The sequence below is a fragment of the Bombus affinis genome, chromosome 3 (genome assembly GCF_024516045.1).
Source record: "Bombus affinis isolate iyBomAffi1 chromosome 3, iyBomAffi1.2, whole genome shotgun sequence".
Lineage (NCBI taxonomy): Eukaryota > Metazoa > Arthropoda > Insecta > Hymenoptera > Apidae > Bombus > Bombus affinis.
Window position 1 is genome coordinate 6,353,738 of NC_066346.1, and position 17,768 is coordinate 6,371,505.

At 33.8% G+C, this 17,768-nt stretch overlaps 2 protein-coding genes across 7 annotated transcripts; one reads left to right on the plus strand and one right to left on the minus strand.

Annotated features, from left to right (window-relative positions):
• Positions 1 to 1,497: 1,497 nt before the first annotated feature.
• On the plus strand, positions 1,498 to 9,111 carry LOC126914051 (sialin-like). 2 transcript variants are annotated; one of them, XM_050717505.1, is made up of 9 exons: positions 1,498 to 1,928; positions 3,794 to 3,999; positions 4,122 to 4,343; positions 4,850 to 4,934; positions 5,072 to 5,238; positions 6,261 to 6,410; positions 6,909 to 7,041; positions 7,166 to 7,419; positions 7,978 to 9,111. In XM_050717505.1, exons 1-9 carry the CDS (start codon positions 1,862 to 1,864, stop codon positions 8,269 to 8,271), a joined length of 1,578 nt encoding a protein of 525 aa, XP_050573462.1. In that variant the 5' UTR covers positions 1,498 to 1,861; the 3' UTR covers positions 8,272 to 9,111. The 2 variants fall into 2 exon arrangements, with proteins under 2 accessions (XP_050573462.1, XP_050573461.1); XM_050717504.1 differs by lacking the exon at positions 1,498 to 1,928 and adding an exon at positions 2,395 to 2,749.
• On the minus strand, positions 8,328 to 16,963 carry LOC126914024 (uncharacterized). 5 transcript variants are annotated; one of them, XM_050717437.1, is made up of 4 exons: positions 16,882 to 16,963; positions 15,839 to 16,042; positions 13,314 to 15,277; positions 8,328 to 12,884 (listed from the first exon to the last, which is right to left on the minus strand). In XM_050717437.1, exons 1-3 carry the CDS (start codon positions 16,897 to 16,899, stop codon positions 13,316 to 13,318), a joined length of 2,184 nt encoding a protein of 727 aa, XP_050573394.1. In that variant the 5' UTR covers positions 16,900 to 16,963; the 3' UTR covers positions 8,328 to 12,884; positions 13,314 to 13,315. The 5 variants fall into 5 exon arrangements, with proteins under 5 accessions (XP_050573394.1, XP_050573397.1, XP_050573396.1 ...); XM_050717440.1 differs by lacking the exon at positions 16,882 to 16,963 and adding an exon at positions 16,591 to 16,875; XM_050717439.1 differs by lacking the exon at positions 16,882 to 16,963 and adding an exon at positions 16,523 to 16,875.
• Positions 16,964 to 17,768: the final 805 nt, after the last annotated feature.

Here is a 17,768-nt window from a genome sequence, read left to right on the forward strand (position 1 = left end):
ACGATACGATGTTTCTCGCTGAATGGTGGGGGAGAAAACAAGAGGGAAAAAGACCACCTGACGCGCAACCTTTTGGGGTCTGGTAAAAGATCCAATGGGGACCGGAGGGGGTCCTTTGCTGGGTACTTGGGACGTACGTGTTCTTAACCAATGGTCGGTAAAGTAACATGCGTTTTATTTTTGATCATTGAACAAATTACTTCGTATCTGAAAAAACGTGCAAAAGGAAACATGTTTTTAAAGATATTGATAGTAATAATGTTTCAGAAATGAAATAACACACTAGAAATAATAAACATCGCAAGCTTAGAATATGAAAGCTTTGCTAATCAAGTATATATGTACATACGTGGCGTATTGTATTATAAACAAATGACTGAATAAATATATCAAAAATCTATAGATATAAATATCTAGTTTGTTCGTCATCTGAGCACAGACGAGATTCTCTTGTCATTTTGGTGTGACATACGACAGTATCGACTCAGTCTAGAATGAGATGGCAACGCTAATAGTGGTCAATTTCTACAATACTTATTCTTCTTTATGCTATTTATAGACCGAGTAATTTTTTTCTAACAATAAATATTATAATAGGAGGATAAGAATAAACCGTAGAAATAGTAAAAAAGGTTGTTTTAGATATTTGTATCTTCGACTTATTTTTTTTAACGACTCCAGTACAACGCTATTTATAAATACATATAGTACTAAAAAAAGAAATACAAAATAAATTTGTATCAAACAAATTTGTTTTTTGTTGATGCCATTCGGACAAAGTCATACAATTTTTTTAGAAAGCATTATGCTTTGAATATCATAAATAATAAATGCATAAAAATCCGTAGTCTAATAGTTATATCTTTTTTTATACTGAAAAACGGCTAGCAATAAAAATATGTATATATAACACATATATTACATAATATAATATGTAATATAATCTTTTATAAGATAAGTAGATATTTTAGTATAAAATATCGTAGTTTGAATTTATAAAAATCAATAGTTAAAATAACCAATTAGAGTAAGAACAGTATATGCCGTCTATTTCACGTGTATGTACATTAAATGATTCATTTCCTCTCAGTATACTTATAAATAAGTCACTTGTAGTAACATTTATAGGAAATGTTTGTTTATATCACAAATATCCAAAAATATATGAAATAACCAAAAGATAATACTCATGATAATATTTAAGGGATGAAACAAATTTGTCCTTTTGGTCCCTATTTTTAGTATTACTATAGTAGTATTCATAAAACTACGAAATTGCATAAAAATCTGCAGTTTACTTATAAGAGAAAAGAGAATTAGTACTAGTATATTTCAACGATGATATTGAAATTATAGCACTTCTCTTAATTTCGCGAGCAAATCGTTCAAATCAAGAATAAGATCATAACAACAAAAGGTATTGCTTGGATGTGTTATCATGAAAAACAAAACAATCAGACATTCCAACGTTATTTAATATTTCGCACAGTCCCGATAAAACGAACGAAATCTGGTGTTTGGAATCAGTCTGTTATCATGTATGAAATACGTGTATGATATCGTTTTGTGGCACGGTCGGCAAAATATCACGAGGCAGGCCTCAAACGGTGTTTCAAGGCTGTCCTGGCATAGGTACTTATTGTATCAAGTCTCGTTAACGGAGATGTTCATTCACTCGTACTCCCAGATGGCCAGTATAGTTCGTGCAACTCGCGACTATCTGATTGACCCCGCATCACCGTGCAAAGAGGTGTCAGTGAAAAATTGGCGTGCTTCACCATAAAATGTGTTTAAGTCTGTATCATTTAAGTTTGTGTCGCGTAATGAAAACTTCAGCTGTACATCGATACATGTGATAAGTATGGCAGCGCTCGTTCGTCTTAAACGTGGAAGCGTTCAGTTGAGACATGCGGCGCTGGAAATGAAAGGTGAGAGAAAATTCTTCTTCCACGTGGATATTTTTATTTATTCATTTCGCGCTTGAATGATTCGATCGGTAATTCTACGCTTCGATAAATTTCAAATTACTGTAACAAATCATTATCCAACTAAATGATAAATATATTTGTTATGGGGTAGAACTGGTGTTACATTTAAATGTATTAAGCGTCTACCTTATAAAGATACTAAAAGACGATATCGATAAATACCTAATCAAGTTGCATACAAATAGTAAAAACGATACACTCTATTGTATAATCTACAATCTATAGATTGGTTTTGTAAAATTTTGGTAATTGCCGCTTATCATCTGTCTGATTGAGATTTAGAAACTTATCAGTATGTATCACAGACGATAGGATGAATAACACGATAGCTTATCAACCGTACCACAATTGTTATTATATAATTAATTCCCCTTCCTTGCTCAATGTATATACCCAGAATTTACTACTCTACCTTAAAACTACTTTGTAACGTTACCATTACGCGAAAGCAAACATACCATAAAGTAAATCGTGTAAGGAGTAGATGAAGATGGGAAATGAATAAAAATTTTCTTATCGCCAAGTTATTTTAAATATCATTATTTGTGCTACGTTTAGAGGAAACCAAAGTCGAGGTCTCTTATACTGCGCGGGGATAGGAAAGAGATAATAGGAGTAGAAGGAATGATAAAAGTAGTATGCAGTCGTTGATTTTACTCCTTTCGAGTTTTGTGAAATGGCAGACTTCGTCAAAAGAGGTAGCGTGCAACTGGTGAAACAAAGCAGTGTTCAAATAAAACAAGCCGCAAAAGAAGTTCGAGGTTCGTTCAACTAAATACGAAACAAGCAACATATTTTTAGTAAAACAAGCAGTATAATAAAATAAGCAAGCGATTGAGAGCACCTTGCGTTATTATTTTGTGCAGTTACATTGTGTTTCTATTTCGTGCAGTTACGTAGCATTACTATTTCGTGCAATTACGTTGCATTACTATCTTGTGCAGTTACGTCGCACGTGAAACCTTTCTTTAATAGTAATGAACGTTGTTTAACATAACACAATAAGTTTAAAATATTTGTTACTACAGAAATAAATTTTTTAATATCCAATTTGATCCGTAAATAACATTATACATTGGAGCAGAAAAAGATTAAATGTTTATTATACCTTTTTATTTCGTTCATTAAGTTCATCATATACAAAGTGTCCGGAGATCCATTTAATCACGACATAGTCAAGTGCATGCGTACTCGGAGGAAATTCAAAGTCGATTTTCTCAAAAACAAAGCCTGAATGAGGGCAATGAAAAAAATTTATTGCATATTCTCGACTTATTTTCTCATGTACAATCATCCCTTCCATTATCTATGGATTTATTATAACATAATCTTCAAAATATTTGTGACCAATATTGGTAAATTTATATCTACATATCGTAACATAAGCAATTGGGATATTTCCTTAACTTTGAATTAAAGGTAGAAACTACGAAATCTACTGTTTAACCATCTTATCAAAATCAAACAATATTCTATTAAAGATGATGTATAGTGTCGCCGATAATGTATGTATACAATGCACATAAGAATTGCTTGCCCATTGTCGCCTGATAGTACGATAACAAAAAGATCAAAAATTAATTTAAAAACAAAAATTATTCGAATTTGCATTTGATATAGGAGAAGTAAATTTCGATCTTTTAACAAATCAAATCTGTATATAGCACTCATCGTGCAGAACTCTATATAAATATCTGCAAATATAATACTTTTGGATAATTGCTAATGATAGTTCTATACATGGAATGGATGAAATATTAATATTATTGTTTAATATTTATGCTAATAATTATATTAATAATTAGCGGCTGTACGAGCGCGACATATCGTTGCTGCGCTCGTTGCAGTAGGATTTGCACTTTGTGGTTCAGTGGAAGTGAGTTCTTCGGTCGCATTGCTCGCCAATCAGAAAGACAATCATGCCATCATCGACACATCGTGGCATTGCGAGATGCTGGTCAACATCAGTAGTCGTAATCGTACCGAAGACTTTGAAGTTATACTCATGGAGGTAAATATGACATGATATTAAAAATGTATATGCTTTGAATGTTTCTGAAATCCCTCAAACGAATATTGTAAATAAATTACGAAAATTTGTGCATTCATAGGAAATTATAATTATATTTTTAGTTGCCACCGGAAGAACGTGCAGAATCCATAATGAGGGAAGCGTTCCTATGGGGTCAAGTGGCTGGTCCAATTTTAGGGGGGTGTTTAGTATGGGGGAGATCAGGCCCATCTATGGTGTTTTCGCGTGCAGTTCTTAGTGCTTGTCTGGCATCTTTATTGGTACCAGCTGCATGGAGGGGTCCGTCTCACGTAGCACTTCGTCTCTTTCAGGGATTATGCACAGTAAGAATTAAATACCATAGTACATATCACTTCAAAGAGCACGATAAAATTATGAATTGTCAATTTTAGAAAAATATGTTTTGGAATTTCACTAAAAGCTTCTTGATTTACCATGTATTCGATTCATTTATGATTGATAGAAGTAGAATTTTTGTACTCCAGTAATTACGAATTAAAGGCTACAATTTATAAATTCTTTATATTAAAATTGTCTGTATAACGTCAATCATTTTATTTCTATATACAAACTTTATTAACTAACTAAATTCTCCGCAAAGATTGATAACAATATCGTATCATTTTGGAAATAGTTAAATATTTTATGAAAGGAATATTAACATTCAATACTTTCCTTCCTTCTGTTGTTTTTAGTATTTTCTAAATAATTACGTAGCATTGATACGATAATTTTAAAGTTATATATCTGGAAAATACAAGCATCGCTGATGAAACAATGATATTATTCAATACGTCATAGAAATTATTACATCATTCCTCATTTATAGGGGGCAACTATGCCTGCTGCTCACATGCTTGCTATGACCTGGTTTAAGAGCACTCACAGAAGTTGGTACTTCAGTTGCTACGCTGGTAAATTTTTAGTTGCAAATCGTAATACAAAATAAATTTTTAATGTTGTACTATCAATATGCGAATATAATTTGATCGAAGATATTAATGAACAATGAAGAAAAAATGATTAAGAAATGTAATAAATTATTTAACAGCGGTCAGCGTTGGATACTGTCTCACAGGATGGTTAGGTACAGCTATTGTTCGATGTCTTGGCCGAGATTCACTTTGTTATGGTCTCGTTTGCATTGCTCTGTGTTGGTACTTCGCTTTTGGTCGATTTGTCAAAGATTCGCCGAAATCTTATCAGCACGATACAAATGTAAGATCATTCTCGCTTTTAAGAAATTTTAATAACTATAAAATTCATTTATTTTAGATTAATAATATAAGCTGCACAGTTTTATCCTTCTGTCTATAATCATCTGAATTTAGAATGATATTTGATCTTATACTCGCCAAGCTTCGTTTGAAAATTCGTAATTTTTATTAAATTGTTTCATATTTTTATAACCAATAGTATATCTGTATTTCTAACATAATACACATTAGTATCACAACAAATTTTAATATATAACTGTCTTGTGTGCCAAAATTGAAAGAATGAAATGGCATAAATTTTTAATCCCCCTTGACATGCGACCGTAAAGAGATAAAATTCTTGTTTGATTAATGTTATTTGGAGTTTCTTCCTATATCAAATTTTTTTTTCTTATCATCGTTATTGTATAACCTGATGCGCATGAAATTTCTTCCACTGGTTTTGGCAATCCTTTATTCAGGTCATTATTACGACATGAACCATACAGAGAAAGGCTAATGTTCTATGAATTATGCGATATTACAATGGTGCAATCGCAATACCATTGTTTTAAAAGATTAATGAGGCGTCACATAAAGTTAATTATTTCCGTGCTAAATATTGAATATACCGCATCGTTATTTTTATGAGTCTTTTTACTGCCAAAACTCTCTTAACAGCAAGTACAAATGATTTCAGTTTTATTAATATAATTAACATGATTATCCTGTTTTATTAAAGAGATAAAAGTGTGCGCGTGACACATTTCTATTTATAACAAATTGTTTATAAGAATTTTATACAGGGACAGATATTCTTTGTTTTTGTAATTTAATTCCCAATCAGAAATATTTAAAGTTTGGATAATAAAAAATTGATTCTACATATAGACACATAGATTCTATATACAATCAGTTGTTTATATAAAAGCTGGTTTTAGATCATAGAATGTTATTGAATTGTAATTAAATCATTTAATGGCGAAGTAGTAACAAAAATGAAAAATGATAACGGACTAAAATATGAAATTAATAATAAAATAGGCTGCTGTGATTCCATGGGGAAAATTACTACGATCAGTTCCTGTTTGGGCATCTGCTGTAGCAACGATGGGAAATCAATGGGGCGATGCAACGCTTGCCCTTGGTATGACGAAGTACCTAAAACTTATTTATGGATTCTCAACAGCTAATGTAAGCATACTATCTTATATTTATTAATCTTATATATATTATCTACCTTATATTATATATAATTGTACTTGGTAATGAGTTAAATATTTTGATTTTTGTATTTTAGTTCATTGCCTCTTCCATCAATCGTGATATACTTTCTTGTGACTTTCATTTTATTGTAGCAAGAAGAAGTATAACATTTTTTTAAAACAATTATGAACAACAACAAATTTTCTTATTTCCAATAAATTCTTTGATTTATTTATTTATCTAAACACATAACGTCTGTTAATCGTAGTAAATCAATAAATGTATAATTGATAACATATGTTGAGTAGCATTATAACATTGTAACACTATGACTGAATAGCATTTTAAAATTTGAGGTACATGTTAGAAACCGTATAAAGAAAATATAAATTAAATCCTAATAATACTCGTATAGTTTGCGCAGATAAATTATTAATACTAAAGATTAATCTTTGGAAACTTTTAATTAGCTTTCAATGGTTCCAGGATTCTGTTCTAACAACGTTACCACACATTGGTCATTTCATGGCTGCGTTAACATGCGGTCTTCTTGTAGATCACGTTCGCGAATCAAAAATAGTTTCGACAACCACAGCTAGAAAGTTGGTCGTATATACCGGTATGTATCTCATTAAAAAGAAAAGTTTATGGCGATATTTTTTAATTCTATCAAATTGTATTCTTTATCCTATCAAGAAGGAGATCTATTAAATGGAGTAACTTAAGTTGTAATTTGATTACAGCTCATTTTATTCCCGCTGCCCTACTTTTTGTCGCTGGTTACGCCGGTTGTCAAGCATTAGGGGCAGCTTGGTTAGGTATAGCCGCTCTTCTTGTCTCTGGAACTGCACCAGCAGGTGCTTTAGCAGCTATAGCAGACCTTGCACCTGTAGAATCTCCAGCTTGCGCAGCGGCTGCGTGTGCATTGTGCTCGACTCTAGGCGCAGCAGGACTGTTGGCTGCCAATTACTTTGTCACTCAGGCCCTTCATGGCTCTGCAAGTTTAATTTTTTGTTTTAATCTCTGCAAGAAAAAATATATATTATCCCATTTAAAAAAAAGCATCAATCATCTAGATTTTAATTTTTCTATCGCATCTTAATAAAGTAATTTCACGTGTCTTTCGATGAAATAGCATAAGTTTGTCTTAAGGCATTTTTACAAACAATTATTAGAAATTAGAATAAATATAACATACCCAAGTAGATACTTCAATTTAATGTAACACCTCTGCAGACACTTTAATTTCTATTTTAACGTTAGTATTTTGTCATAATTATAAACGTTTAACAATATCTCTAACAGTAAGAGGAACATCACAGGAAACATTAAGTCTTTCACATTCGTTCATGAAATCGTACTAATAATTTTAACGATCTCCGCATTCTAACTTCCTCATACTTTTTTATGGCTTATTAACTATCACTTAGAAAATACCTAACAATTAAAATTCTGTTACACTTCACTTTCTTTCAACTATAAATCAGTAATAGTTGACCACTTACTGGCATATTTTACAGTTCCCCTATAATGAACAACAAAATTTCTATTTCAGATCGCTGGTTCGTGGCGGTTGGTCTTCGGTGTCGCTTCCGTCGTTCTGTTAACAACTGCTGCGGTTTTCTTAGCACTTGGAAAAGGCGTGCCACAACCGTGGATTCCTTCCGTAGCTCGGCCGCGAAGTCACGATGCAATTTACGAGCAAGACGCCTTGGAACTTGATTACGAGGATGTTGCTGTGCAGACAGAGCCTTTCAGTCCTTATCCACTTGAGGAGGACACCGAAAGCGCGAAAAACGTGCCTCGTTCCGCCTCAGTCCACTCGAAAGTTTCCCTGTCATCTAGTTAATTTGTTAACCAGATCATTTCTTAACCCTTGAACAGCGAATGTTTCAAGAGTACGGCTGGTCTCTTGGGCTGGTCACATTTTATATAGAGATTAGATATTATTATTTCTCCGAATTACTTTTTTTATTGATACCGAGGTCTGTGACATAATTTATTCGTCTGAAAGTATATGGTATTTTTTATTATAACTCGTTACAACGGATACATAAAACAGTATTTATAGTACGATTTTTACAAATGTATTTGCGACATTTTGTATATTTTGTACTGTATTTTGTATCGTTGCTAGATTGATACGTACAGCGAGTAAAAATGACCCAGTATTTGCCAGGCGAAGATTAACCTTTATAATTATAGAACCAAAAGATAACAAAGATAAATTACAATTTCAGCTTGAAAGGTTTCAGTCCTTGCAAGTGTGATCATGGTTTAACTGATTTTTAAAAGAAATGATACAGTGGATTAGGAGACCTATAAGTAGAATAGTTATGCCGATTACAATGATGTTCTATAATTTGAATTTATAATTAATTGGGAAAATTATAATTAAAAAATTATGAGCGTTGGCATGCTATGTTCACGGTCATGTATGGAGAATTTGATATTTATTTAGTATTTTTAAGCGTTTTACGTTCGTACCTAAGGACCTTTCTTGTTTAAAGCTTGTAAACTTGTACAGAATGTTAAACAACTATTAGTAATTTTAGGATAAATGTTACTAAGAATTGTATATAGCATGTAAACAAGTTGTATATTTTTTAAGTTACTTGGAATTATGGATTAATGTTATTAAGATTTGTAACGTTTGATTAAATAGGAATATAATTTACCGTTAAAGACAGTTCAATTGTAAATTATTTCATTGGGAAAATATTGTATACTATGTTCCTTTTTATTTTATAGTCGTTACTGTTTGTTCTAGTATCTTCATTTCCCTATTTAAGATGCTGATCTTAATGATCTTATTAACGTTATTCTGACGTTAAAATTTTTAGTAGACTCGATTTTGATTTATTTTTACGAATAATAATTAATGTTTTCAAGATAAATCACATTATTAATTCATTAAGTTTCCCTATTGTTAAAATAGGTTTTGTAGATGTTTTTGTGTGCGCGTGACACATAATTTGATAACTCTAAATAAGTCATTTAGGAGTATTACATTAAATTCAATATTTAATAAATGTTACGTCACATTGCTTGCTCTTAATCTATTTAACAATTCATAAACAACGTGGCATCACTTTATCGATTACTTTGATATTTTAAAAAATTCATATATTAATATTTTATTATAACATAGTATTTAGTCGTTCAATACAAATTACAAAATCTTATGCATCTTAGAAAGAAACTTAATAGAAAACAAATTTTAGATATTATATTTCCACAATGCTTTAATATTGTACAAATCACACAATTCACAGATATCCTTTCAATTGACTGTATTTGACTTTTCGTTTCAGTGTTTTTACATCATTGCGATAAGTTCTAGTATATACGTAAAGCGTCAAAAGTAAAATCCTTCGCAGAATATAGCTCGTACACTCTCTCTTGATATTTTATTACACGATTGTTAGCTGAACTCGAGGACTTATCAAGATCGTATCAGATCCCAGCGAATTCTCCTTTCTTCTTCTTTGTCCCGTATTCCTTTGCTGATCGTGCAGACATCTGTGTATCGTATATACATGCATGACAAGACAATGAACTACCCTATCCATTGCAACTTTCCATCACCAGTGAAGAGGAAAGTCGATGAAAGGAACGGTCGGTCTAATTAGACGGTTTTAAGAAACGAGCTGTTCCTACGTGATCTGCGTTAAACCGTACACGCGCTATTGGCACTGTTCACAGGATACCGGAAGTTGCAGCTTACAAAGCATAGGAACACCGTCCAGTTGGCGAATATTTCTGTCTCTTAACGACAACCTTTCACGTGTGCATCCGGTTGCCACGCCGCAGAAAAATCGAAAGGTTGCCTGCAGCCGCATGAAAAAAATTCTTTCCTCTATTACACATTGCTAAACTATCCGTTTCCGTTCTATTTCTGAATAAATGGCCCGTTATTGTAATCATAGCTGTAACAATTTTACGATATTTGTCGAATGCTCGCGAACGTTCGAGTGTGATGAAGTGAAACTTTTCCGAGTTCATGCATGGGTACGTTTGTTAAGAATATCTCTGTAACGAAGAAAGTCTTTGGTGTATATGTGTTCGTGCTTTTCAATGCCAAAGTAATGTTTGTTAATAAGTCGAAAGTTGCTTCCAATCGTAATGTGTTATTATTGTTTTAATAAAAGTATTAAAAGTGGTAGTTGTAGAAATTGAATTCAAATGTCAATAACACTTTTATACATAGTAAATGAAATTATATGTATGGCTATAACTGGAAATTACATTTTTGTCTTGAACGAGAAAGTGTTGTTAAAGAGAAGGCATGCTTGAAGAGTAAAGGAAAGACTCATGAAATGTTCAGTTTTAGTAATTTTATGGTAATTACAAAATTCTTCATTTTTTAAATCTAATTATTGGTTTATCTCGATATCTAATTTCATATCTAGTATTCAACTCAGAAACGATACAATTCACCAACGTGTTTCTCTACCAAAGTATTAAAAATTTTGTTTATTATTAATTTGATTTTTAGTATGCATCGTAAGAATATTCATCATTTTATTAAATATTTTATTTAATTTCCAACCGCTTTTTAAATACCTTTATTGTTCTGCAGATATCTGCGATAAAATGACAATCTCACTCGTTTTAAAAGATTTACCTGTTTACAAATATTTGTAATAAAAATCATCGTTATACAAAATTAAAGAACCCCTCTGCAATTTTCATATTACGTCACAATTTACCACACGATATTCCTTTTAGAAGATTGAACTTTTGCTGCCACTCTTACCCTAAACGGAGATCATTTCATCAACTTCTAGAGAGGAATTTTTTCCATACACTGAAACTTTCCCGGAGCTGTAACATGTCTCCATCCGGAGATTTGGTAAGAAGCAAGAGAGTACAGAGTACGTGGAAACTACGTGTAAAATCCCATGATGTACACCCCCGTCGTGCGGACATCGTACCAGCAATGCGACCGTCTAACAAATACTAGTTCTCGTATCCGACAGCAAAGTGTCGCAATCCGTGATGCTAATTACTAACAGGTAGACACGTTATTATTCTTTCCTGGTGCGCTGGCTCTCAGAGGCTTGTGAAATGAATTCTCACACCATTCCATCTACCATCTAACTCGTTTTATTTCGATACGTATATTACACTAGCTTTGTATAACATTATATTTACAATACGAAGGCTAAAGGATGATACTGTTTGGTGATTCCTGTACGTTCAATATTATGGTTAATATTGTTAAAATGAATTCTAATATTGAAGAGAATGTTCATTATTTTGATTTATCAATATGAACTGAAATATAATAATTTAATATTATTGTATCTTAATAGATCATTTTATGTTTTGTAAGTACTATTCTAGTTCATATAGTAGTATGTACAAGTATTACAATTTATTGAATTTATATATTTTGAAGCGTTATTGGTCACTGAATCATTGATAACTTAAATTTTTAAGTAAAAAACATGCACCATGAGTTTCACGTCCACCATGATTTTCTTAAATTAGTACACTTTCAAGCAAACATGGAAATAGTATTGTTATTTACATCTGTGTGTTCGCGTATCCCTCGCTTATCCGTAGATAAACTTCGAAACTACAATACAATTTTTTAATGAAATTAAAGAAGAGCATTGTAGACAATAATTAAAAATGATAATTTTATAAAAACAAAACAACGAACTTCCAGGAGATAAATCAAAAGCTAGAATATTTTCCTTGTCTAAATAAAAGGGAAAACTTTTTAAATATCATACACGATATCGAATATAAATTTGTTGTAATTACCATTACGAATAAAGTCCCAAAATCTTGTAATTTATATCTAATAAATTCGCACTCACAGTGATATCGAACGTACGCAATCACCATTGAGCTAAATTAGAATACTTCCTGCTCAGTGCTCTGCTGGTAATGCTACCTGTTCGTCTTTGGAAGGTCTATGCTATAATTCAACGTGACACGCAGGGTGAAATGTAGTGAGTATAATGCAAGTATATGCAAGATCAACGTAATCGTCGAGTGTATCGGGCTGACCATATATACGTTCGTCTAATTGCATTAGTGTCGAGGCGACTTAAAAGTAGCGACGATCCGACTCGAAAGGAAATGAGCGTTGCGAGATAGTTGAAAGTTGTCGTGCGGAAAATCATTGGACGAACACACGTGGGACATTTCCCTTTCCGAGAAGTCGATTCGTTTCGCTGACGATTCTAGTTTGTTCCGTGAAAACTGTGTCGCCATTATTGTGCCTATCGACGTTATTTTCCCTTTATTCTCACGCTCTTTTGTACAGAGCTCTTCATTAAAGAAAACGATCATCTCCCACCCAGTTCTGTCGCAGCTATTGTAATTAAGACTGTAACCACTCTTGCTTCAAAATTATTGACTGTTCATTCAAGAAAGGAAGATTAATTGGCGAGGAAGTGGTAACCTTGCAACTTGTCACGCTTCTCCTATTGAATCGGAACGGGTCTGAAATATAATTTCATAAAAAGAACATAAATAGAGTACTAGCAATAAGTTTGAGAACGAATCGAGTATGTAGAAAGTTGTACAGAATTCTTTAACACTATTTCTCTTGTACCATACGTGTACTATAAATTTAAACTTCTTTTGATCTTATCTCTACTATTACCATTAGACTGTGGATTTTTGATGCATTCGTGGGAAATTTCAGAATATACAGAAGACACAGTAATGTGCAAAAAATGCATACAACATTCAAGATAGTATACTGATTATAATATCTAGTAGGCGAAACAAATGTCTGCATAGATTCCATTTCTTCAAATACGCTCATAAAAATATGAATGTACATTATATCCGCAGCCTAATTATCGTTCCATTGCGCCAAAGAAATAAACTCTATCAAACTTTAGAAAGTTATCAGAAGTATCTAACCGTTACATTTTCTTCTTCATCGCCTCTTTCTCTTCCTCATCTTCGTCAGTGATGATCTGTACACTCCTAACTGGTCCAGTCTTTCTGTACCTCGAAGCTGGCGTCGTGGTCGTCATAACCGGAGAAGAAACCATGGGAGGTCTTTCGGCGTTAATTGCCAGCTGCAACATCCTTAACAACAAAGCTTCTCTGATTGGAGCAGGCAATATTTCCTCTCCGTCATCAGCCACTTCTTGCGTGTAGAACTTTTGCCTATAGACCCTCTTTGTGTATCTTCCATCGCTGTAATCCTCATACTGTTGAGGTTGATAAACAGGATTCAAAGCTCTGGTATACACAGGCCGTCTTACAGGCACACGATCTCCATATTGAAGAGGAATTTGCTGATCGTAAGCGATGTCCGGTCGTGGTGCAGTAGATTGATAGCTTGGCTGATAAGAAGGATATGGCTGTTGATCGTACAAGGCGTCTTCTAGGTAGCTTTTCGGATAAGAAAGAGCTTGGACGCCGTACTGACTGACGAGCAATCTTCTTAACAGTAATTGGAAGTCGCGTCTGCTTAGAGGCGTATTAATTGGATTTGGAGGTTCTGGAGGTAAAGCGATGGTGCTGCCTCTATAAGAATATTCAGGAGTCGTTTGGTACTCTCTTTCATCCATTGCGTGAGTGATCGCTGGCGCAACGGGTCTCAAAACGGGCCTGGGTCTTGGTTCAGGGTCTTGAAAGATTACAGGCCGTGGAAAAGGTCTTGGACGCATGTACCCTGGCGCCATAGCGACTCTCGGCTCTTCCTCTTGCTCTGGAAGAGGATTCTCCGTCAGGTAGTGAATATTTGCATCCGTGGTTGTTGAGTAAAGCGGCTGTTGGCTCGGCAGAGGGCGTAATAAAATTCTGTTGATGGAAAGTGGTCTGTAAGCGGGGTCTTCTTCGATGTTCTGTTGAGAAGGAACTAAGATTCTTCCTCCTGGTAGTTCACGTAGAAACTGTTCAGGCTGTTGTCTAACAAATATAGGTTCGGTACTTTGTCGCAGATATTCACGGTTTTCCGGCACTCGCGCTGGGCCTCGAATCAAAACCGGTTGAGGCTGAGTACGTTCCTCTTGAGGCGCCTTCGTCTCAGCCTCGTAAACTCTGGTATTATCGTATTTTACGTTTACGTTTTCGAACCTCGATGGCGCAAGGTTCTCCCGATTAACGTAAACTTTTGGTCTTTCGATTCGATTAGGTGAAACGCGTTGCAGAACCCTTGGTGGCGTGGTTGTGGTGAACAAAGGTCGAGTCGTGGACAAAGATCCGCCATAAACGTCGGAATGGTCGTCGCTACTGCCTTCTACGATCGGGTTAGGTTTCGTAGTCTCCTCTTGCAACTGTCTTCTTAAATTATTTCCACTCGTTACTTTACCATCGTCTTCCTTTTCTACGAAGTCGTCAGAGATTGGTCGAAGATTTTGCTCGACCGGTCGTTTAGCAAAAATGATTTTTCTATATGTGGAAGTCTTGTCCTCCGTACTTGGTCGATTTATCTGCGAATCTTCGTCCTCTGTGATTTCTTCTTCTATTACCAATGGCCTTTGTTGGCCATTGATCACGAAACGCGGTCTACTTTTCCCGGTTCCTTTTAAATAATGGCCAAATATAGTCTTCGGTTGTTCCGTAGTGGTTGTAGTTGTAGTTGTTGAAGTCGTTGTTGTTTTCCTATTTCGCGGTATCGACTGAACCACCGATGATTTTGTGGACGCCTCGGTAGACGAAGGATAAACGACGCTTGGCTTCTTGGTTGTGGTGGTGCGATTTATACGCGGAATGCTCTGTACGACGGACACGTGTTCCTGTAATGGCGACACGGTGGTAGCTTTAAATCCTGTTCCGTTAGAGGAAGAGTACGACACCCTTTTTATTTCGCCGTCCGCGTCGACGAAACCGAACGTACCCTTGATGTTGCCTAGAACGTCACGACTCTCGACCTGATAATAATTTCTTGCATTCAGAAAAATTACCGTTGATTGAAGTTTTTTTTGGAAATATTTCACAAGTAAAAGTTAAAAAGAATTTTCGAATATTATATTATATTATTTGATTTTTTAAATATTTGTTCCATTATAACTAGATTTCTCCCCCCCCCTTTTTTTGAAATATCATAATACAATATAAAATAATTTAGCATTACTTTCGACTATCAATATACGTCATGTATTTTCAAGTTTTCTATTCAATACATCTAACCTACTCTATTTACTGCATTACCAATCTTTCAAGAGAATTCTATAAATAAAGTATTGAAATTATTCAAAGAAACTATATTCTTTACGTTCGGCAATTAGAAAATAAATGCTATTCGTATTGAAAATTTAACGATGTATAATAATTTGCTTGTGTAAATGCTATATCTTTTTTCCAGTGAGGTACTTAAGATACGAGACGCGTAACATACAACGATAAATTGTTTGTACAAGTATTAAGAACGCAGAACGCCCATTACATGCCTTTCGCATTAAACGGTACAAAAGCTATTACATACATCTTACCTTGAAGGATCCGTCACCTGCTTCGTAACCATACGTGTAAGAACCGTCTTCATTCACTTTTCTGATCTGTTTCAAGATCGCTACCTGCTGATCATGATGTGTCTCAGATGTTTGCTGATCCGTGACGTTCGAGCAGCCTGCGGTAGCCAGACAGAAAATTGCCATCAGAAATGGCGTCATCTTAACGGCAGGAGGTGATGATCTCTACAGGCAGAGAGTTGAAGATGATTAATTAATTGAATATTTTATATTAACGTATTCACTATTAACTTATTTCAAACTGAAACGCCTATTGTTACGTGTGAGAAATAAATATATTCTGATATTACAAAATATTAAAAATTGGCGGTTTATTAGAAGCATTAGATTACTTATGCATAAGTACAATTAAAGAGTTCTAACTGTTTTAAGCACAGCAGCAGGTATTGTCTCAATTACTTGTCGTGCAATTTTTAATGCGTCATTATAATCCGAGATCATCTATTTCATAGAATATTTAAATTTCTAAGGCAAACTGCGAATGTTTATACATTTGTAAAACAATGAAAAATGTAAAAATACACAAATTGCATATAAGATACAAAAATATATAAAATATACACCAAAGAACAAATTTTTATTTAGTTCCCATCTCTTTAGTTGTGTTCATAAATTTGCATAAAAGTAACTGTGAATTTGCCTAACCATCTGCAGTCTAGTAATTCAGGATAGATAAAAATGAAGTAACAAACAACAAAACAAAGAATTCACACCAGAACACTTTTCACTGAATGCAAACGCTATAAATGAGATTTATTTAAAGAGATGTCACTTGCGACGAACTATGAAAACTGTGCACTAGATAGTGAAACGATGCACTGCGATATTCACAATCACCGAGAATCCACAATGAATAATATATCCAGGGTTTCGCATCGTAATTAAATTTCGCTGCTTTGTAATTAGCGTTGGTAATTGTTCGATAATAATCAATCGATAGCCCGATATAGTGAACACGTTGCCACACTGATCGGCAAGTCGTGAGTGTTTCGAGGAGTAAGTACCTTGTAACTGGAAACCATGTTACCGCAGATGCGGTGAACGTTCTTAATATCGTGTGGGGTGCCGACTGCCGTTATATATAGAGTGGCACAGTATACAACCACCACCCTTTTCACCATGGACTGCTCTCTAGCAACGCATTCAACCTTGATGACCCCTAAACGTTTGTTACGGAAAGGTGTAATATTGAATAACACGCGCTAATCGAGCATTCTTGACTTCGGAATTGGAAATTACGTAACTTTCATTCACTTGGCATTGAGCCTTTACTTTTATATGTAGTTCTATTTAATTGCAGATTAAGAAGTGGAAATTTAATCTCTTCAGGATCGAATCTTCTGGCTACGAAGAAAACTATCTCTTTATTAATTATTGATAATAAAAGCACACTTTTGGGATGTTTTTGCAAAAAAGACACAACGATCAATAATCCTAGTTTTACTACGGATGTTGGTAAAATACGATAAGAATAATACGAATTTGTAAATTTAATCTTAGTATTAAATATTGAGTTACAATTAACATAAAATTAGAAATAACATTCTAATGATCTTGAAATCTACTTTATCCTTTAAAAAATATTTCAAAATTACATTTTATGATTTACAATGTATTACCTACATTTTAATTTCCCATGTTTTACATTCAATTTACTTATGGGCAGAGCTTATATTTGTTCACACAGTTTAAATCTATTTTCTCTATGTCTTCCATTTCTCTATGCTTTTTCACTTTGTAAACTAACGTCCACTATTTCATAGCAATAAATGGTTTATATGTTTTCAGACGCAATTATGTTCATTGTACATAACTCCACCTAAACTTCTCTATTGCTCACCTTGTAAAAATATATCGTTTACAAAATCTACAAATATTATTAATAACATTT